This window comes from Tursiops truncatus, chromosome 11, assembly GCF_011762595.2.
Source record: "Tursiops truncatus isolate mTurTru1 chromosome 11, mTurTru1.mat.Y, whole genome shotgun sequence".
Lineage (NCBI taxonomy): Eukaryota > Metazoa > Chordata > Mammalia > Artiodactyla > Delphinidae > Tursiops > Tursiops truncatus.
In genome coordinates this window covers 71,833,346-71,856,927 of record NC_047044.1, presented here as the reverse complement: position 1 = coordinate 71,856,927, position 23,582 = coordinate 71,833,346, and the positions used below count along the sequence as shown (strand labels likewise).

General features: G+C 38.2%; 1 protein-coding gene across 1 annotated transcript in view; it reads right to left on the bottom strand.

Moving 5' to 3' along the window:
- Positions 1 to 23,582, bottom strand: part of SLC2A13 (solute carrier family 2 member 13) — a 428,575-nt gene that overhangs the window by 105,605 nt on the left and 299,388 nt on the right. Inside the window, 2 exon segments of the mRNA XM_019934622.3 lie at positions 10,081 to 10,201; positions 16,494 to 16,657. Coding sequence (XP_019790181.2) covers positions 10,081 to 10,201; positions 16,494 to 16,657 — 285 coding nt within the window.

Here is a 23,582-nt window from a genome sequence, read left to right as displayed (position 1 = left end):
TATATATGTGTTACCATACGATATTTGTTTTTCTCTTTCTGACTTACTTCACTCTGTATGACAGACTCTAGGTCCATCCACCTCATGACAAATAACTCAATTTCGTTTCTTTTTATGGCTGAGTAATATTCCATTATATATATGTGCCACATCTTCTTTATCCATTTATCTGTCGATGGACACTTAAGTCGCTTCCATGTCCTGGCTATCGTAAATAGAGCTGCAGTGAACATTTTGGTACATGACTCTTTTTGAATTATGGTTTTCTTAAGGTATATGCCCAGTAGTGGGATTGCTGGGTCATATGGTAGTTCTACTTTTAGTTTTTTAAGGAACCTCCATACTGTTCTCCATAGTGGCTGTATCAGTTTACATTCCCACCAACAGTGCAAGAGCGTTCCCTTTTCTCCACACCCTCTCCAGCATTTATTGTTTGTAGATTTTTTTACACGAATTCTTATAATTTAAATTCCCAACAGTCTCTTCAGGTTTTATTTCCTGCCATTTCCTACTTCTGTTTAGAGATCACCACATGTTTCCTGAATGGAATTATAGGCAGCATCACATTTCTGAAAATTTGTCTGAAATTCAGCATCTGAAAGTATGAGAGGTATCTGCTACAGAAGAACTACCATACAGCCTTCCCTGGGAAGTGTCTCCTTTCCAGGCCTCTGCCTCTCTGCCACAGGGCTGGGAAAGATGGTTGGAAAGCCCCTGCTCTTTGAACTTCTGAACTAGCCTGTGACAGACACCTGGAGCAGGTGTTGTCAAGGCTGCTGGGGGTTGGGGAGTGGGGAGTCTCTATCCTCACTATCCCCCCCGAGCATCAGCAGCAGAGACCACCATGGGGGCGAGGCCTTGGCTGCTCTCCTCTACAAACTCAGGTGACCTCGGTAAAGCTTGCTACATGCCTAACTGTCTAATAGAGGCAGGGGATAGGAGGGTGACTGGGCCAGGCCCTGGGAACTGATGCTCACTGGTGATGCTGACCCTGACTGGCAAGTGAGCCCCTCTGCTTGCAAAAGAAAGGGAAAGGGACAGGAGACAGTTGTAGATCCTCTGAGTTGGGCTGATGCAGGTCTGCTAAGCTCAGCATAAGCACTTTTAAGAACCTTCAGGACCCCCTTCCATGGCTTAACCTTTTCTCTTACTGGCAGTGCTCCCATACCAGAAATTAAAATTACTGTTCCACAGAACATCTCCAAAAAATTAGGCATGATATGGCACACAGTTCAATGAAATGGAAAATATGAATTTTGTGAAATCGAGTATCTGAAACTAGAGAATACCCTGTACTTATAGTTTCTAGAAAATATTAAGCTTTCTCCTGTTTCTGTACACACGCTATTTCCTCTGTCTGGGACGCTGTCTTCCTCTGCTTATTCCATCTAACTCCAACCAGTTCCTCACTGCCCAGCTTTGGGAAGCCTTCTATAATAAGGAGTTATTACTTTAAAACACAGTTAGATGAATGGCTCTTTAAAATACTGAGCTCCTCTACTGCAGTGATATATTTTTCAACAATCTAGGGATTAAGTAAAATAAGGTGGCCTATAGACATTAGTAGAATAGATATTAAAAAAGTGCAACACTCTAACCCCTCTTGTAATTCTTCTGCAGTTGAACTGAAAATGTCACTCTCAGTTTGCATAAGAATGTAAGACCACTTTGGTACACACATTTGCAAGATGAAAAGCAGTAATATTAAATTTAGCCTGTTTAGATTTCTGAAGTTTATTTTTATAATTTATAGCAAGCCATCACACACATACATTATACACTTATATAATATGAAAGATGAAAATAAAGTTAACAAAGAGTCATAACTGTGTAAATATTAGTACGTGTTAACTGCCAAGAATTTATACGTTCATTTACTTGTGGTTTTTCTATAATACAACGCACAATTGTATAGCATATATGAGTAAGGATAATATACTTTCTTGCTGAATTTGATTACACGGGCCAAGATTTGAGGGATTTATTGTCTTGAGGGATAAATTACTATCTTAAATTTCAAATGTTTATTATTTTATACTAAAATTCTGTGAAGATACGTGACATAGTCACAAATCAATTTCACAATGATAAAAATTAAAAATCAGGAAGAACTAAATATTTAGGTCCCACAAAGTTAAACATTCATATAAATACTAATCAATTTAAATAAAATAAGGATTTCCTTTGCTTTCAAAATGAATGAACTAGAAAATGCTAAAAGTTCTCTCAATGAAATAATTTTTATTCCTGATTTGATAAGACTAATCAGCATGCATTTATCATATAAAAATCAAAATCAAACAAAAGAAAAGGGATTAAGAAGCTTAAAAAATTAAATTCTGACCCTCATCTGGGCTACTGGCAAAGACTTTATGATTCACTGATAATTATAAAAATGAGCAGTACATTTTTAACCTCTGTGAAGGGTGGAAACTTTATTATCTACCGGCAAGTTGGTTGTAATTACAATATCATTTTTAACCTCTGTGAAGGGTGGAAACTTTATTATCTACCGGCAAGTTGGTTGTAATTACAACATCATTTCAAAAAATTTTGTTCTATGATGAAATTACCATAGAATTCACATAATGATCAATGTTAATTGCCAAGGAGTAACAGGTTTCCAAAAAAACTGGTAACTATGCAATTTAGATGCACATGGAGAAAAATGCCAGTTACTCTAGATGTATCAAGTGAAAAGCAGGGGAATAAAGGACTGATTTGTATTATCAGCTACTTAATAATATGGCATGCTCAAGATACGCTGAGCTTTGAGTATCAATCACTAAAAATTAAGTACCCCTACACAGTTTAAAATAAATTTTCAAAGTTTACCTTCCAAAAATGATAGAATCATCCATTTCACTGTCAAGAACACTGTCACAGGACTGGATAACGTATTCCTTTTTAAAATATAGGACAAAATAGGGATGATATTCTAGAGTGGATTGACTTGAAATGTGAACAAAATTCCAGGTTGATTTTATTTACTCATTGTAATGATCAGAGCTCTAGAAAGAGAATAAAAGTCCTTGAGTTTCAGAGATATACGTTTTCCCCTTTACCTCTTTGTGTTACTTCAGACCTAAATGGATAAGTTCAAAAGAGCTTTTCTCAAAAGTCTTTTGAGTTCAAGAGGGAGTAAAAATGATATTTGAAATAAAAGTATAAGTGACAGCAAATACTGTTCTTATTATGGGACTGCTGTACTTAACTGGAAAGCAAGGGAAAGGCTCTCCTGATTTATATCTTTGAAATTGTGTTCTAAGAAGTGAGCTACAGTGAGATTTCAGAGCCCCAGACTCCTGTTACATAAGTACTATCCTAACCACACGTAAAGCATCTGTTCTTGTATGTCATTCATCCAATCACCCAGCCCTGTTAGCCCCCTCCAAAATATCTCTTGAGTCTCCACTGCCACTGTCAAGGCTGCATTATTTTCCTTTTTTTTCTTTTGCGGTACGCGGGCCTCTCACTGTTGTGGCCTCTCCCGTTGCGGAGCACAGGCTCCGGACGCGCAGGCCCAGCGGCCATGGCTCACCGGCCCAGCCGCTCCGCGACACGTGGGACCTGGGCACGAACCCCTGTCCCCCGCATCGGCAGGCGGACTCTCAACCACTGCGCCACCAGGGAAGCCCGAGGCTGCATTATTTTCTTACCTAGGCTACTGATTTCTTTTATCTGATCTCCCTTCACTGCCCTTTGTCCTGCTCTAATCAATTCTCCTAAGCAGCCAGAGTGATCTTTTAGGAACACAAATCTGATTAAATCATTCTTATCATTCTTTAAAGGCTTCTCAGTATTCTGATGCTGTCTAAAATTCTCATGGTTTATGAGGGTCCCAGTGTGGTCTGTCACTGGCCTGCCATCTAGTCTATCTTTGTGCTGTTCTCTTGCTCATGCTTAGGGCTTGTATACATGATGTCCCCTCTTCCTGGAATGCTCTTCCCCCACTCTTTGCAAACCTAAAATAAAAAGCCTTGTTTTTTGTCTTTAAGGCTTCCCGAAAAGCACTTCTTGACTGTGGAAAATAAGGTTTGAGTAGGGGATCTTGCCACTGTGGGGGCTTGGCAGGTCCTCGGCCAAAAGCCCAGGCATCAAGATAAAAAGGTCATGAGGAACTCAATGAATATGTCCCATAAGTGGTCAACTTCCACCATCCTCCTATCCAGATGTCAAATTCGGTACTGGGTATTTAAGTGCTAGCAAAAGACATGTACAATTATTTGGAGATAAAGGTACATGATAAGGTTATGTGGGCTTTTTGTTTCAAATCTCATTTTCCCTTTCAACTAATTTAATTACGTTTATCTTTACCTTAAGTCTGTGGATATTATTCAACAGATATAGCATATTTTCTTCCGTAGTTTTATTAATATTAACCTCAGCCCTATTAGCCTGTACCATCAGGCCAAAAAAAATTAAAATATGTTATTTTTAAAAGAAATCAATAAGTTTTAGAAAACAAAATTCAACAAAAGTAAAAGTCTCATTCACAGTATAACACTATATTCATTGTCAAGTTGCTAAGAATTATTAGAAACAAACACATTATCAGTCAGCAGGATGCCAAATACTGAAAAAAAAGGGGGGGTAATAGGGTTTCTGCACATTTCTAAGGTCAGATAAGAGTTTTATGATTGAATCTAACAGTCTCATAGTGCTAATGCCAATGACATGTGCTCAATCACACAAGGTTGGCAAAAGGAGAAGAAAAGTGTATGAATGCAAAATTGTTTTTTATTGTAAATGAACTTTGAAGAGACTAATTATAATTAGTTAGGCATATACAGTTTCTCAAAACTAGTGTCACCACCATAGGGAGGTCTATAGATGAAGGAACGGTTTGTCAACTTGGATATTTGGAAACTTCATTTAGAGAGGGAAATATGAAAATATTACTCTATAGAAAAAGAGCCACATTGATTATTTTTATACTCTTGGTTTAATAATGTTCAAGAAGAAAAAAAAAAGGAAAGAAAGAAGCTGGCAGTTACGCAGTTAAAAAATACTGAAGCGGGCTTCCCTGGTGGTGCAGTGGTTAAGAATCCACCTGCCAATGCAGGGGCCACGGGTTTGAGCCCTGGTCCAGGAAGAACCCACATGCCGTGGAGCAACTAAGCCCGTGCACCACGACTACTGAGCCTGTGCTCTAGAGCCCGCAAGCCACAACTACTGAAGCCCGTGCGCCTAGAGCCCGTGTTCTGCAACGAGAAGCCACCGCAATGAGAAAGAAGCCCGCGCATTGCAACAAAGAGTAGCCCGCGCTCGCTGCAAGTAGAGAATGCCCGTGCACAGCAACGAAGACCCAACATAGCCAAAAGTAAATAAAATAAATACATACATAAATAAATAAATAAATAAATAAATAAATAAATAATACTGAAGCGTATGGCAGTGGTTCTTAATGAAAGATGTACTGGAATCACCTACTCTCCACTGTCCTGGTGAGGCAGATCTGTGGGAGTGAGGGACGGGTAGCTTTAAGTACCTCCTCAGATGGTTCAGGTAAGACTCAAATGAAAAACATTAATAGCAAAAAGAGCAGTGAATCAGAGGCACAGTCCCTTTAGTCAATTTCTCCTTCAATTACCCCAACTCATTTCCATGATCTACTCTACCTGGTTGCTCATAGTTAATCAATTACTTATTTTTAATTCTTGTTGATTTTTCTCTCTTAGATATATCTAGAATATGTCTACCTATTTCTCTTGAGTATCACCTTCATAGTCCAGGCAATTATCAATCTCTCTCATAGACAATTCTAATAATCAGTCTGCCTATATCAACATGTGCTCACTGTGCCCCAGAGAGAAAGTTTAGAATAGAAAATCTGGTCAAGTCATGACTTAAAACTGCTTAAAATTAAAACACTACTTAATACTGCTTAAAACTCCTCTTCTTCAAAAGATGGGAAAGATTTCTACCCATCATCACAATCTCATCTCCTATTATAGGTTTTATGGATGATAACAATGTCTATAATATTTATTGAGTGCTTATTATGTGCTGAGCTCTGTTTTAGGTGCTTTCCATATATTAATTCATCCTTACTATAATCCTATGAATAGGTGCTCCAAAATATTTTTTAAATGAATGTATGCATGAATGAATGAATTAGTGGCAATGTGATGAAAGCCCTAGGACAAGAGTACCTTGCAATTCTACAGCTGTATACTTTAAGATACATGTTTACTTTGAAGGGTTTGAATATAATGAGATCATACTTACAAATAATAAAAAGTCAAAGATTCGAGGGAAGTGTCACATAGGAAACGTTTGAATCCTCAAAGCTTGGATAGCTCTCATAAGAAAATATGTTTATTAGTAATTTGAAAGCATGGAGCTTAAGGCCATATTAGGAGTATGCATGTGTGTTCTTATATGGATATATGATTCAGAGGATACCCTCACTAGAGTTATTTCTCCTAGCCTTAGTTGGCACCCTGTGACTGTACACAGTTTTAGCTGCAGGAAAGTGGATCTGAAAGGTGTTCTTTAATACATTTGGTTCACAAAATCTAACCAGGACTTGGAACAAAGTATCATCAATTAAAAAATTAAAAATTCTAAAAAGGGTAAGTTCTTATTAGAAATTATTTAGGGTAGTCAATGTCTTGGGTCCAAAGTCATTAGTGAGCCCCAACCTACAATATTTTTGGTTCTAACCTACCTGGTGATGTCACACAATCAATATTTATTGAATTAAAATAAAGAACAACCATTGTTCCTGAACCATCCACTTTCTTAAATCATCTACTCTACTCTAGTCAGAATGCATTACATACTAGTCATTGTAGAATACAGATTTCTACAAGTGGAGGTGCTGAATAGAGGAGCCTATATATTTAAGTTTTATTAGGTAAAAGTATATTAATTTCCAAAATGGAGAAAAGTTTACACTCCCACCAATAGTATACAATGTTCTTAAGATACGGGGAGGGGGAAGGGTAAGCTGGGACAAAGTGAGAGAGTGGCATGGATATATATACACTACCAAATGTAAAACCGATAGCTAGTGGGAAGCAGCCACACAGCACAGGGAGATCAGCTTGGTGTTTTGTGACCACCTAGAGGCGTGGGATAGGGAGGCTGGGAGGGAGGGAGACGCAAGAGGGAAGAGATATGGGGTATATGTGTATGTATAGCTGATTCACTTTGTTATAAAGCAGAAACTAACACACCATTGAAAAGCAATTATACTCCAATAAAGATGTTAAACAAAAAAAAAAAGATCGGTCTTCCCTGGTGGCGCAGCGGTTAAGAATCCGCCTGCCAATGCAGGGGACATGGGTTCAAGTCCTGGTCCGGGAAGATCCCACATGCTGCAGAGCAACTAAGCCCGGGCGCTACAACTACTGAGCCTGTGCTCTAGGGCCTGCAAGCCACAGCTACTGAGCCCATGCACCACAACTACTGAAGCCTGCGCGCCTAGAGCCCGTGCTCCACAAGAGAAGCCACTGCAACGAGAAACCCATCGACACAACTAGGGAAAGCCCGCGCACTGCAACGAAGACCCAATGCAGCCAAAAATTAAAATAAATAAAATTAAAAAAAAAAAGATACTAAACCATCTCTCCTTTGTTATAAGGCAGAAACTAACACACCATTGTAAAGCAATTATACTCCAATAAAGATGTTAAAAAAAAAAGATAGATACTAAACCATCTCTCCCTTTAAATCTGTTTTCTTTGTTCAATTTTCCTATAGGATCATTCCAAGAGGAAAACATACCACCTATACTTACAGCATGAACATTACTCATCCTAAGGTCAGGCAAACATGACTCTTTCATGTTTATCTCCTTTTTAATCTTTATTTTTCTTCCAGTCTTACTGAGATATAACTGACATAAAGCATTGTATAGTTTAAGGTTTACAGTATAATGATTTGACTTATATACATCATGAAATGAGTATCACAGTAAGTTTAGTGAACATCCATCATCTCATATAGATACAAAATTAAAGAAATAAAATAAATCTTTTTCTTGTGATGAGAACTCAGGATTTACTCTCTTAACAACTTTCATATATGTTGTATATTGTATGTTTCATGTTTATTGTAAAGAAATGGGAAATGTGTATAGACAGTTTTAACAACAACAAAATCAGTAAGGGGACTGCAGATATATTTTATAAAATCACTCAGACTATAAATACATGTTATCAAATTCTCACAAAGCCTAATATGTTACTCTGAAAGAAAGCACACAAGACATAAGTGTTTTGCATACTCAGTGACTCCCAGAGGACATCTAAAATTTGGTTCTGTTTTCAAAAATTGCTGCCCATTTATGTGATAAGAATAAAATTAGGTTGTACCACTTCTCTCACTCCACTACAACTTTATATTATATTGGTAGGTGATAGTATCTTATTGTCACTTACCTATATTGGTAGGTAGATGATAATAACTTAGATGGATCAGGAGGATTAATAGACTGATGATCATAAATTGCTGTGCAATGAACTATACTATGGTAATAAATATTTTTATTTAAATTTTAAAAGTCGATGTCAGGAAAACTATTTCATTATGTAAATCATTAAAAAGTTAGTTATTCCTTTCCTATATCAGAACTTCATAAAAATTTCTTTTCATATTCTCTGGCTGACTTTCTGCCTTTAGTTGACCTGATAGTGTATCAGTCAATCTTATTCTGAATCTAAATTGCTGCATCTAAATCAGACATCAGATCTAGAGGGTATTCTAAGTTGCTCAAACAATAGTATTTTTTAATAATTTGTTAGAGGTAACTGTGTTAAAAAACATTTAACTTAAAATATCTGTCAAGAAAAACAAAATTAGAGCATGCAGAATTCTAGCAATGGTCTATCATCTTTCTAGCAGTTGAGGTGATATGTCCAAAGAAAGTAAAGATCACTACATCCAGAAATAGTCTATGCTAAGGGTAACTTCTTTTAAGACACCTTTCAATCTCCTTTAGAACATAAAGCCTGTTAACAAAAAAAACCAGTAAAGCGATAAACATATAAATTATTCATTTCCAAAGGCAAGTGGATATCACAATTAGCAACCAGAAAGACATAATAATATATGTCTTGCTCATTGTTGTAATGAGAAGGCACCATAAATTCTGTTCAATGAGAAGCTCCTAGTGATTCCAAGTGGAATTAAGTATATCAATGTAATGTTTTAATTTCACCTAGGAGTATCTGACTTAATAAATCATTTACCCATTAATTTGAGACTTATGTCTGGTTAGTTGTAGCTGAAGGAATGTCATTTTTTGTTTTTAAAGCTATTCTATCCATATATTTTAAAGGGGTCGCTAGCCTTTCCAGCCACTAAAATGAAGTAAAAAACTTTGAAACTCTCCTGACAAATTTATTAATTGATCTGTTCAATCATTCAATCTTTAATTAATTCACTTGCTCATTCTTCAGTCCATCTGTCAGCCCATGTATGCATCCATCCATTTCTCCATCTATCAATCTATCACATAGGGTGTAAACTGTTAAACTTAATGAGCTCTTAAACCTGCAGCTGACCATTAAAACACTCTCTTCTACAAGCTCTTTCCACTTTCTATTGCTCTGCAAGAAACCTAGTAGTGAGAGGAAACATTATTTTCTGCTTAAGTGAATGAGGCGATACCTGTGGAACACAGTGAAGATTAATTGCTAGCATATCCAGATGATAAACAACTGTATCAGACATGTACATCATGGAAAAGTTTAATTACTGATGAAAGTTCTTTATTTCATCTAGAATGTAGATGTCACCGAATCATATACGATATAAAATAGTTTCACAGTATTCCTGCTTAGATTCTGTATCAATATATACACTTTCAACTTCCAGAGAAACATCACCAAAATTGTGTCTAATAACTCACTTTTCCTTAAGCATGCATTTGCACACGTTGCTCTTTGTATATTCTCTTTCTCTTCCTGGTGGTCCCTCCCTAACACCTTTCCCATTTTCTTCCTTTCCACCATTAAGTCTGGATACCTAGCAAGCTCCTACTCACCTTTCCTATTTTAGGAAAGTTATAAGCAAAACAAAAAAGTTACCAGAGTTAGGTTAAGGAAGGGGACCATTATAAAATCTCACCTGTATCTTGTGCAAGAAGTGTTCTGATCTAAAGGAGCTATTGGATTAAAAGTGATGGGTGGAGAAACCTGGGCTGATAGCAGAAATCCCAAAGCAAGAATAATGAGTGCTACGGTGGTACCTAAAAAAAAAAAAAAGGAAAGAAGAAAAAAAGTTTTATATCAGAGAAGAATTGACAACATTCTTCCAAAGTGGACTGGGTTTGGCAAGATATATCTCTAAAAAAATACCTTGATCTATCTTCATTGGATTAAAAAAAAATGATCCTTACACATATATATTGTCATAAAAACTCACTAGAATATTCACTGTGAGAAATGACAAGAGTAAAATTCAAATCAAATACATTTGCTAGCCAAGCAGTAGGTTCGTTAATAACTTTCTAAACAAACACCATCTTGGATTGCTGTCTCAAAATCAATTAATGTAACCAACATTATTGAGTGCCTAATATGTTAGAAGTATGAAAGGTAACAGATTTACACCAAGTGTTCCTTTCATTACCAAGAAAATTGTTCTAATGTCATTCAATCGGCTAAGACCCAAATAAGTAAACTAAAAAGTAACAAACTAAATATATCAAAAGTAGTTGAAAGAGTACTTCTCATTAAAAAGGAGTGGCATTTTGTAAAGACTTAAAACGTCAGAAATGACATAACACATATATTCAGTTGTCTTCCCTGTTGGCACTTGGAAGTGGAATATTTGTCTTTGATTTTAAGGTACAGAATGTGATTATATGTACCACTTAAAAAGCTCAGTTTTGAGTCCCTGATAGAAATACTGATAGTAAATAAGAAAGTTTTCAAATTTCTGACTATTGTTCCAGCCATTGTAAGGATTAAAAAAAGGGTCATGGGAAGAAAGGAGAAAGAAAATATGGTGCCTTTGTACAATTTATTTGAATGAGGCAACATGTTTATAATATGGAATTCAGGGAGGTCATTTATGTAGCAGTAAAGTTTCTATTAGATAAATGGGAAAGTAATTTAAGAATGACCAAAAATATTTTTTAAATGGACAAAAGAACAACTTTGGGATGCACTGTGAAAGTGCAATTGGATTACATAATAGGTTTGTGTTTAAGGTAGAGGGGATGTGTCAAGTTAAGCACTGTGGTTAAGTCCTAGCTCTGCTGTTTCTTGACTCAGTGATCTTGGACAAAACACACGACCTTTCCAAAATTCAATTCTGTCTGCTGAAACTGGGGCTTAGTGAGAATACTCACCTTGCAGAATTACAGTGAATTTTAAATATCACAGTACATTTGAAAGATTTTTATAATGCTAAAAAATGTTAATTATTGTACTATAATTATCATTAGAAACAGCAGCAGCAGCATATTTTTAAAACTCTAGAAAAAAGTTGAAAAAGGGGGAGGAGGCTTGAAGAAAAGATCAGAAGCCATTTTACCACACCAGGCTTGAAGAGGCATGAATCTGAAATCACAGTTCATTTTCCCCCGGTTGGCTTAAAATTCAAACCAGAAGTAGGAATAGTTTGAGGTATTACTTTCTCAAAAAACTACCAAGCCCTGAATTGGGAAACAAAACAGAAGTCCGTCTCTTAGAAAGAGAAAAGATATATTAGGCCTGTAAATAAAAATTATCCCTCTCTCCTCAAACAAAGCAAAATAAACCATGAGTTTTACTGTTACTGTGTCTATGAAAGAAGCTGGGTCCCTAAGTATTTTCCCAAATTACCTCCACAGAATATTGTCATGCGACAGGTAAAATTTGTTTCAACCTGGAAAAGTTGATACTTTTGGATGTGAAGGAAAGATGATACTCTTCTTTCATAACACTACTTAAATAACTTGTCTGTGATAAGCTGTAAACTCTTAGATGGTGTACCTAACACATACTAATATATGTTCAATTCTAGTGCCTGGCATAGAGCAGATCCCATAGTACCACAGATTTTTGCAATACTGGCTGTTTTTGAAGAAAACAACAAAACATGTTAAGACTATTCAGTTGAGGTCATGGGGTTAGTATGGGACAAATATACTAGATGAGAGTTCTGCAGTATGGATATTATATCTCTTGGATCCATCTCTAAAAAAGTCCAACCAACTTGCAAAATTTGGGGAAAAAAACCATTTTGGATATAAAAAATCCCTAAATAGTTGAAGGTTTATCCTTCTTAAACACAAATTTATTTTTATTTTGACCCATTGGGGATGGAAATCTTTTAAAAGTCAGTACATTCCTTTACTTTATTACATATAGTAGTGTTTCTCAATCCTGGCTTCCTATTGGAAAGCAAATCTTTAGAATGTACCTCAACCTCTGAATCAGTCTCCAGAAAATGGGGATCCGATAACATGACTCCACAGGTGATTGTGATACCCAGACAGGGTAAAAATCCTTATGAGATGATAAACTCCTTAAGGGAAGGGAATGGTGTCTTATATGACTTTATTTATGGAATAAATTTTTAAAACGATCACCTCGCCCTTCATATACTCATATATCTTTAAGGCTTAAGACTACTTGAATTATCTATTTCCTTCAATTTAACAAAATTACAGATGTTTTATCAGTCACTTGTTAGTATTTAAAGTTGTTATAGTTGTTGCCAATGATCCATTATTGCAACCTAGATTTGAGTCCAATATAGGAAGGCCTTGTATGAAAGGATCTTCTCCACTGTACTGGGTAGGTTGGGGACATTCTTTATATTTTAAGAGAAGAGTCCCTCTTAACCAAGTATACTGTCATATTTTGGAATTCTGATATCATTTTCCTAATAAAAATGTTCTCCAGGGCTTCCCTGGTGGCGCAGTGGTTGAGAGTCCGCCTGCTGATGCAGGGGACGCGGGTTCGTGCCCTGGTCCAGGACGATCCCACATGCCGCGGAGCGGCTGGGCCCGTGAGCCATGGCCGCTGAGCCTGCGCGTCCGGAGCCTGTGCTCTGCAACGGGAGAGGCCACAACAGTGAGAGGCCCGCATACCGCAAAAAAAAAAAAAAAAAAATTAAAAAAAAAAAAAAAGTTCTCCATAGGAGGTGAAGTGTGTTGGATAAATAGCATTCTCAAAAACATCTGATGAAATAAGTTACCTTAATTACCTGGTACAGGGTTTGGATTATTAGTAAATACTCAGAAAAAAATAATTTCCCTCCCTTAGACTCTAACAGAGCACACTTTTTGTGCGTAAGTATCACGTGCACATATTCCAGACCTCATCTTCAGAGATTCTAATTTAGTTGATCTGGGGTTGGGTCCCAAGAATTCACAATTTAAAATAAGTATCCCTGGCAACTCTGATGAAGACAGCCTGTGAGTAATGTTTTAGGAAATATTCCACTACCAAAATATCTGGCAGAAAATAACACAGTGTTTCTGGCTTTCTGATTTATAAGCAATAAAGCTACATAGATATAAGCCTTCCTCTATTAAAAGGATCAAGAGGTTGTCATTAAATTCGCAATATTTACCAGAAAGACCAGTTCTCTTACGGAGCTTTGAAAATATTAAAAGTCAGAACACCACAAAATGTCCTACATTTAAAACTATTCATGGACTATATATTTTACATTTCTTTGTATAAAGAGTTTCTTTGTCCCGGTTTAACTAAATACAGTTTATTTTTAGTAATTTTTAAAGAACAAGTTCCTATTGAAAAAGTTATTTTGACTTTTTTTTATTATTTTTCACCCAATATAATAAAATAAACCATAATAAAAACACAAAATAGGGAATAAAACTTTTGAAGTTAAAAAATTCTAGGCTAATCTAAGAAATTTTAAATAGAACAGTATTCTAATACTTAGCAATGGTAGAATATCAAATATATTATGATTTATTTTATTAGGTGAAAAATAGTGAAAAACATATCAAGTTAATTTCTTTAAAATTTAAAAAATAAATTCTTAAAAAAATATTTTTTGGTGCTAATTCTTTAAAAAGTACTACAAATAAACTGTATTTAGCTAGACCCGGACAAAGAAATTCTTTATACAAAGAAATACAAAATATATAGTCCATGAATAATTTCAAGGTAGGACATTTTGTGGCTTTTAATATTTTCAAAGCTTGCTAACAGAACTGGTCTTTCTTGTAAATATTACAAATTTAATGACAACCTCTTAATTCTGCAGGAAAGAAAAGTGCCTCCAGGTTGCTCATAAAGGCAGTCCCTGGAATCTCTTGGTCTTTCCCCCAAGTCTTAATACTTTCTTTTAATAGTCAGGGATGGGCTCTGGAAATCCTTGGGGCAGAGGACCTACGTGGAAGGGTGAAACATGACATCAGCAAGAGGAGTTCAGGAAAGTTCCTGGATTCTGATGCAAGTTGATTTTACATTATGGTTAAAACAAAGAATCACTCTTTGGCAGTAACACTACTGTGATAGCTAAATGCTTTGGGCATTTTACTGTCTGTGTCAGGCACTGCTTGAAATGTTATACATGTATAAATGTGTTTAGTCTTCATTACAACCCTATGAAGTGGGGACTATAATTAACCCCGATTTAAAAATGAGAAAATAGAACCTTGCTCAATATCACACAATTCAAACCCAAACAGTCTGGCTTTATATCTATAATGCCTCAAAATCCTGGAATACAACAAACGAAGGGACAGAGGCTGCTAGTAAGAAGCATTTTCCCCCATCTCAAAAATCAGCATTTTTCTCCAAATCTCAAAACCCAAATCCCAAATTCAAGACCTGAAATTCTATTTAAAAAATAGGCCTCTTGAGGTAGCAGTATACTAATGCCCTGTCAAAGAAAGTGTGTCCATTTAAAAAACTTTAAGGCAACTATTACCTCTTCTTAGAGTTGACCTGAACCTCAGGCATCAGCAAATCCAACTTTCAACCCACTGTAGGAATTTGTTTCTAGCACATCACTGCCTGATGGCCATCTACCCTTTTGTGGAGAGTTTACCATCCTAATGAGGCAGCCCAATTCATTGTTGGATAGCTCTGATTATTAGGAATATTTTTCTTATATTAAGTAAAAAATCTGTCCTCATAACAGCTACCATCTGTGAGAATATCTATTAGGTATCTGTTTAGTCTTTTTTCTGGGCCTAAACACTTCTGGTTCCTTGAACAGGTTTAGAAATATGTGGTTTTTAACCCTCACTTGTCCCTCACCTTTCCTCACTTACCCTCCCGCTTCCCTATATACATTGGCTGTTGCGATTACCTTTGCCTTTTAATCAGGCAGTCTTCCCCCTGCCTTCTCCTCAGTGCTGATACTGCAGTTCAACTTACATTATTGAACTCAAGGCTTCCACTCAAGGAAAGAACAGAGGGCGGAAGCATTCCACTCTTCCTTCTGGAGTTAAGGGTCAGAGGGAGTATGTGCTCTTAATAACAGTATGAAACTCCAAATGTATTTTCTCATCAAAATCTGGGACAACTGCCTTCAGCAGTTCTATTAGATCAGTGGGTTTTTTTTTGGTTTGTTTGTTTTTTTGCGGTACGCGGGCCTCTCACTGTCGTGGCCTCTACCGTTGTGGAGCACAGGCTCCGGACGCGCAGGCTCAGCGGCCATGGCTCACGGACCTAGCTGCTCCGCGGCATGTGGGATCTTCCTGGACCGGGGCACGAACCCATGTCCCCTGCATTGGCAGGCGTACTCTCAACCACTGCGCCACCAGGGAAGCCCTAGATCAGTGTTTTAGGTATAATTTAGTTAAAATAGAATTTAGTTAATGCAGGCCTGGAATCTTTACATTTTAATAGAAAAATATATTCTTACTCTAAATAAACTTATAAAGGAGCTATTAGAGGACAGCTAATTGATAAGTAGGAATCTGCTTGTATATTTGAAAAAGATTAGAAAATTATATGATGCAAACATGTGAAGACAATGACAGAGATGGGTCTCATTTTGGCAAGTGAAACAGCCCTTGCATTACAGAGAAATAATAAATGGAATGGGTGGGACTTAAAGACAAACAATACTTGAATGTGAGAAGGGTTTTTCTTATTTAGTTATCATAGGAAACATACTTAACCAACCAGAATTTACACTAGGATTTAGGCCTTGTTCAAACACAAAAAGTGTCTGTCCCTGCTTTGTGAAGAAATTATATGGTTCTAATGTTCCACTGTTGAAAGAACTTTGAAAAAAAATGCTCCAAATTTACTTCCACATTATCCCAAATTTAAAAAACTATGTTAAAAACTGAGTTTATGAATACCAAGTTTTCTTTTCCATTTTGTACCTTTGAGCAAAACTCAAAATAATAACAGCAAAATGCTACCCTCAGTAGGTTCAAATTGTTATTACAATTCTAATTTCTAGTTATATATCATAATAACTTCTTATTAAAAAATTTTCAGAGGAACTCTATTATTTAGTTATGAAAACTATATCAGAAGTGGTACTGTATTTTAAAAGGTTAACTTGTCATCATTAGAGAAAAGTTTATAACTGAATTCTTCGGCACCTACCTGCTAAACTACCAAACGTAAGCTTTCTGCGACCCACTTTCTCAACAAGCCAGACACCCACAAGTGTGAAAATGAAATTTGTGAAGGCTGTAACTGAAGCCAGCCATATTGCAAGTCTGTCATCTTCAACACCAGACATCTGCAGAATGGTTGCACTGTAGTACCTGGGAGGCAAGAATAAAACAATTGTTGTTAGTTATTCAAAGAAACACAGTTATTCATATAGAAAAGTATCTACCCGACTAAAACAGACCAGGAATAACTATTAATAACACCAAGTTAAGATGGGAATCAATGCAAACTATTTAAAGGATCACAATATACAGACTGTGTTCAGACGAATCCATTTTTAACTTTGTATCAGTAAGAAGAAATACTCAAGCAAGTGAATAGAGGGCTGAAGCCTTTAAAAGTTGAATGTACCCCACACCTAGGGACAGTTGACAGCTGGTAGTTTCACTAAAACTACCAAGGATAAAGCTCCAAATCCATGGAATGAATCAGAAGTTACCATACGTTGTAAATTTATGTACTTAAAAGAATAAAGAGAACTGCTACATATACTAAAGAAAATGTGATATAATGGCAAAAATCTGGTACAAGTAAAGAACTTCTTCAAAGACACAAGGAGTAAGAATATATCAGTTTATCTGGCATCTGGTAAGGAGATAAGAAACTTACATGATGTACACAAAGAATGCCTTTGTGGTTCCTAGAAAGGTATACTCTTTGGTAAGCCTCCAGCACAATGTGCCTAGTTAGGTTCTATAGACTCATTTTGTTCCAAATGAATACTCTGGAAACTGGCTCTAAAAAATCATAATGCCAACTTGTTGACACACAATGGGAGATATGTCTGGTATGTTTAAAGTGACAGGTTTCTCATAGGACATTTCTTTTCCGGGGGAAACATCAGTAGCTGTATCAGAAGATTGCTTTAAAGCGGCCCTTAAAACAAAGGAAGCAAAATACTCCTGGCAAATCATCTATGAAATGTGACAAAATTAAAATCCTGAAGATACATTCTGAAACACGGCTTTGCCTAGCTTTTAAGCCATTCCAAAACAAGTTAGCTTTACCCAAATCCAACAGTTGGCATCTGAGCAATGTATTCAATCAAGCTGGATATTTCCATAGTTACAATCTACAGTTTCTGGATATTAGTCAACTTTTTCATAGTATTTCAAAAATAAAATTTGTTTGAATACATTTAAGTCTCATTGATTCATCAATGGCTACTGTCTACTATTTTTTAAATTCTTATTTTATTTTTTAAAATTTTTACTGGAGTGTAGTTGATTTACAATGTTGTGTTAGTTTAACAAGATGAATCAGTTATACATCCATTCTTTTTTAGGTTCTTCTCCCATATAGGTCATTACAGAGTATTGAGTAGAGTTCCCTGTGCTATACAGTAGGTCCTTATTAGTTATCTATTTTACATACAGTAGTGTGTATATGTCAATCCCAATCTCCCAATTTATCCCTTCCCCCTCTTTCTCCAGTGGTAACCATAGTTTGTTTTCTACATTTGTGACTCTATTTCTGTTTTGTAAATAAGTTCATTTGTACCATTTTTTTTAGATTCTACATATAAGCGATATCATATGATATTTGTGTTTGTCTCACTCAGTATAACAATTCTAGGTCCATCCATGTTGCTGCAAATGGCATTACTTCATTCTTTTTTTATGGCTGAGTAATATTACATTGTATATACGTACCACATCTTCTTTATCCATTCCTCTGTTGACGGACATTTAGGTTGTTTCCGTATCTTGGCTATTGTAAATAGTGCTGCACTGAATATAGGGCTGCATGTATCTTTTTGAATTATAATTTCTTCTGGATATATGCTCAAGAATGGGATTGCTGGATAATGCTGGGCAGGGCTGTGTCAAGGGGTGCGTTTTGAGGTAGCTATGAGCTCAGTATGACTTTAGGCAGCCTGTCTGCTAATGGGTGGAGCTATGTTCCTGTCTTGCTGATTTGTCTGGCCTGAGGCGTTCCAGCTCTGGAGCCTGTAGGCTGTTGGATGGGGCTGCATCTTGGTACTGAAATGGGGACCTCCAGGAGAGCTCGTGCAGATCAGTGTTTCCTGCGGCCTCTGCCACCAGTGTCCTTGCCCCCACAGTGAGCTACAGCTGACCCCTGCCTCCTCGGGATACCCTTCAAGACTCCTAGTTAGGTGTAGCCCCGGTTCCTATGGAGGTATTGCTTTGTGCTGGGTTCCAGTGCACCTGAGACCTTTGTGCACCCTCTGAGAGTGGAGTCTCTGTTTCTCCCTGAGTGTGGAGCTCCTGCACTCAGGCCCTGCTGGCCTTTAAAGCCAAATGCTCTGTGGGTTCTTCCTCCTGATGCCTGACCCTCAGACTGTCTTGGAGGGCTATTTTTATGTGGGAACATCCCTGTGTAGGCTGTGGGTTTAATATTTTTTGGTGCGAGTGCTGTTTTTAGTATGGATGTCTGCTACCTCTCGCCTCAGTGCATGCTGGCTGTTATCCCCTTGATAGGAGGTGTGACTGTTGTTGTGGTGACCAGAGCTTGCACTGGATATTGAGCGGGGCCTCCCCTTTGCCCTGTGGTTGTCACTGTCCTGTCAGGGGCAGAGCCTGCTCCCTAGATGTTGCAGTAGAGGGCCCCAGATCTGTTTCTGAGCTGTGGTATGAGGTAGGCAGGACTGGAGCACTTCCACCGGGAGAGAAGCCTCTGAGTTTTCCTCTTCTGGAGCTGTTCACCTGTAAGTGTACTCTGCTGTATCACTTTTCACCCGTTGTGCGGGCTCACAAATTACACTGTTGTTGGAAATGGTCTCAGCCCCATCTTTACGCTGGCAATTGGCCCTGGTGTCTCTAAGGTATTGTTTTCACTAGGCCTCCAGCGCAGATCCACCGAAGTCAGGTCCCAGGACTGCAGTAATCGTGTACCTGGACCCGCTATAGGAGCTATGGAGGCACCTCAGACTCTGGCCTGGCCCAATCCCCACCTGTACGTGCCCACAAAGCCCACAGCTGCCAAAGCTAGACCTGTCTCAGCTGCAGTAGCGCTCTTCCATTCGGATGTTCTACAGGTGCTGAGTTTACAAAGCCGGCAGCGGGGCTGTAAATCCGTGGTTCCCGCAGCCACAAGAAGAGATTTCAGCTCTTCATTAGATGCATGGCCCCTGGGACTTAGCTGTGGTTTCAGCCCCACCCCTGTGTGTGGGCCTCTCACCAGACTCTGCTCCCAAGGCTACCCAGGAGAACTGGCGCCCACCCAGGCAGGCGGGGGCGGAGGCGGAGACAGGCGGGTCCTGGCAGCCTGTTCAGGTGGGAGCCCCTCCTAGCGCCTGCGGGGGCTGGGGCCTGCACGTAGGGAAAGCGGCTGCAATGGCGGCCCTGCCCCTTGCGTGCCACTCAACAACGGCGACCTGCCTCTATGGCAGCCCAGGCTTCTTCCGTGAACGTTCCCAGTTGTGGAGCTCCTCACTCCCATCCCCTCAGGCTGTCTCTTCTCAGCTAACAGCTGTCCACTCCCAGGGTCTACTCTCCGAACCCCACGTTCCAGCACCCAGGCCCCGTGCACGACGGCGGACACCTGTCAGGCTGAGGCACGCAGGGCTGTGGCAGGGACCATCTGTGTACCTCTCACTCTGTCCTACCTGCCACAGACCAGTTGCTGCGCTCTCCTCTGAGCCCCTGAAGCTCCCCTTCTGTCCCAGCTGATCTCCCCGCTGGTGAGGGGGCTTCCTCGGTGCGGCAACTTCTCTTCTTCAGCTCCCCACCAGGGGTGCAGGTTCCGTCCCGTTTCTTCTTTTCTTTTTAAATTTCTTTTCATCCTACCCGGTTGCACGGAGATTTTACTGGTCCTTTTAGGTGTCCAAGGTCCTCTGCTAGTGTTCAGCAGGTGCTCTGTGAGAGCTGTTCCATTTGTAGATGGATTCTTGATGTACTTGTGCGGAGAGGTGAACTCCACGTCCTCCTATTCCGCCACCTTCAGTAGTGATTTTTAAAAAGTCTGTTTTTTAAATTAATGATGATCTTCTTATGTAAAATATTAACACCAACATGGACTCATTTATCTTAATAAAAAGTGTTTTCCTTTTTTAAAGTGGTAAACTAATAACTTACTATGCAGTGTGAAGGATGTATTTTACTGATCACACTAAAAGTTATGCTAACCATTTTAAGATTTTGAATTCTGACAGCTGTTATAAAAGGGAAACTCCCAGTGAAACCTCTCCTGTCATTGTGACAATTGTGAACATTTTGCAGTCAGACTGTAAAGTGATAATAAATAATTATGAAAACAATTCAGTCCATATGAATGGTACTATACAGTTTCCAAGTGCTACTCCATACATTATCTCATTTTCATAAAGACCTGGGCAGCAAGGTCATACCTGTATGTAACCACTGAGAAACTGACATAAATCTAGAAAGGCAGAAAACAGAAATGCTGAGAGAAAATTTAAATACTTAAAGCCAAAAGAATTTGATACTTGTCATGCTATTCTATTGCATTTTAGAATCTTTTCAATGTTTTAAGAATAACAACAGATACACTGCACAAAGTAATCCTTACAAATAGAGCGAGAATAAACTAAACAAAACAGAGAGGCCCTCTTACAAAAGGCCCTCCCTCTCTATTTGGGGATGCAGAACCTACAGACACTGAGGGCTGACTGTACTTCGTCATTTTATATGAGGGACTTCAGCATCCACTGATTTGAGTATCCATGGAGGTCCTTGAACCAATCTCCTGTGGGTACCGCGGGACAACTGTATTTCGATGTTTTCATTTTTGACACAATAAAATCATGAAATTACAGGTGTTAAATTAATGGCTAGAAATGGGAGTGGTAACAAACAAAATAAGTTGGTCAGTTTATTTATTTAGTGATTTTTAACAAAATATTTTTTTATTTAGGCTGTGCCAGGTCTTAGTTGCAGCATGCATGCGGGATCTAGTTTTCCCACCAGGGATAGAACCCGGGCCCCCTGCATTGGGAGTGCAGAGTCTTACCCACTAGACCACCAGGGAAATCCCCAGAATTTTATTTAAAATGAAAAATGTGTCCTAGGTATGTAAAATAATTTCTTTTATGGTACTTAATTTATAGAGGCAGACTATAAGTAAAGAGTGGCCTGGGAATCAGAAACTGTCATTCTAAAGGCATCTCTGTGGTGTGCTGGCCAGATCAGGTAACATAAACATTTGTTCACTTAATATTTATGTATTGAGGACATACTATTAAGCTATGTGAGTTACTGAGAGCCCACAGATATGTTATTAGATCCAGTTGTTGCCCTAAAGAAACTCACAGTTTAGTATAAGACAATGAAACGGAAAGAAATAATTTTAATATTGAAAGGTACACAAAACACAATGTGGCATAAAGGACAGACCAAATAATTTTCTTTGATGTATAAAGTTCCTTGATTTTCCGGTAAATTTAATGTTTGAGTTGAGTTTTGAAGAATTCATCGGGGTTTGCCAGCAGGTCTGATGATCTGGGAGGACATTGGTCGTAAAGGAAATGACACGTATGAATGAAAAAGTACAAAATACTATGCTGGGCTCTCAGACCAAGAGTATTTTACTGTGACTGAACATAAGAAGGTCCATAGGAAAGAGAAGTATGACATAAGGCTGAAGCAGGAAGTTTTGTTATAGAGGGGTCTTGATTGCCATGCTACATGTTTCGTTTTTATTCTGTAGGCAATGGAGAACCATGAAATGGACTTTAAAGAGAAGTAACACAATTAAGTCTGTTCTGTGAAAAGATCACTCTAACTACAGCAAACTGGGCAGACAGGATGCAGACGGAAACAAGGGTATATTTCTTTAAAGCATTTTTCAGGTCATTATACTGGAAATAGGACCCTGTAGATTTTCTGTATTAATGTGAAACAGTGAGAGCAAAGGCTGGAATTCAATGATGGCCTTATATCCTCCTGTCAGCAAGAGTTGCAACTTCAACCCACACTAAATCTTTTTCTGGATGGAGTGTCTTGAGTTTTCATCCTCATTTTTCTTTCTAAAACACTGGTAAATGTTTTAGGTTTTACTGCTGCCATAACAAATTACCACAAACTTAATGGCTTAAATCAACATAAATCTATTTTCTAACAGGTCTATAAGTCAGAAATCTGACACAGGTTTCATTGGGTGTCAAAAATCAAAGATGTCAGCTGGAGAGGCTCCAGGGGAAATAGATTTCTTGCTTTTTTTGGCTTTTACAAGTCTCCCTCATGCGCTGGCTTGAGGGCCCCCCCTTCCTCAATATTCAAAGCCAACAAAGGTAGGTCTAGTCCTTCTCAGGTCCTTTCACTCTGATATTCCCTTCTGCTCCCTCTACATTTAAAGACCTTTGTGATTACACTACCCCAGATAACCAGGATAATCTCCTTATTTTAAGGTAAATTGATTAGCAGATTTAATTCGATCTGCAACCTTAATTTCCCTTTGCCATGTAACGTAAAATATTCACAGGTTGTTTACAACATGCACATCTTTGGAGGGGATTGTTCTAGTACATAAAGGTGCTAATAAACAGTAAAATAAGGAAAAGGCCAACAGAACAAGAAGGGGAGGAATGAAGATAAGGATATTCATCTAAAGGGTAATCAGTTCCAGAAGAATTTAGACAATAACTATATTCCCCTTCATAGGACTCTTTCAAGGGCAGGGGATGACATATCTAGGTCAGAATAATTCATGAACCTAGTTTTTAAAAGTCACGTCATGGAGTGGTAAAAAGACACATTTAATTTACATTTAAAAATGTGTGAATTCCAACGTTTTTGTAAATGATGCTACCAGCCAACCATTTATGTAATAGGCTACCTACTACTGTACTTAGTCTGAGCCTTTATGTAGTAGTTTAAATTTGCACAAAGCAAACAGAGTTTTCGTCATAAGAGAACAATATGAACAACTAAAAAAGGCTTTCTGGGCTTCCCTGGTGGCGCAGTGGTTGAGAGTCCGCCTGCCGATGCAGGGGACGCAGGTTCGTGCCCCGGTCCGGGAAGATCCTACATGCCGCGGAGCGGCTGGGCCCATGAGCCATGGCCGCAGAGCCTGCGCGTCCGGAGCCTGTGCTCCGCA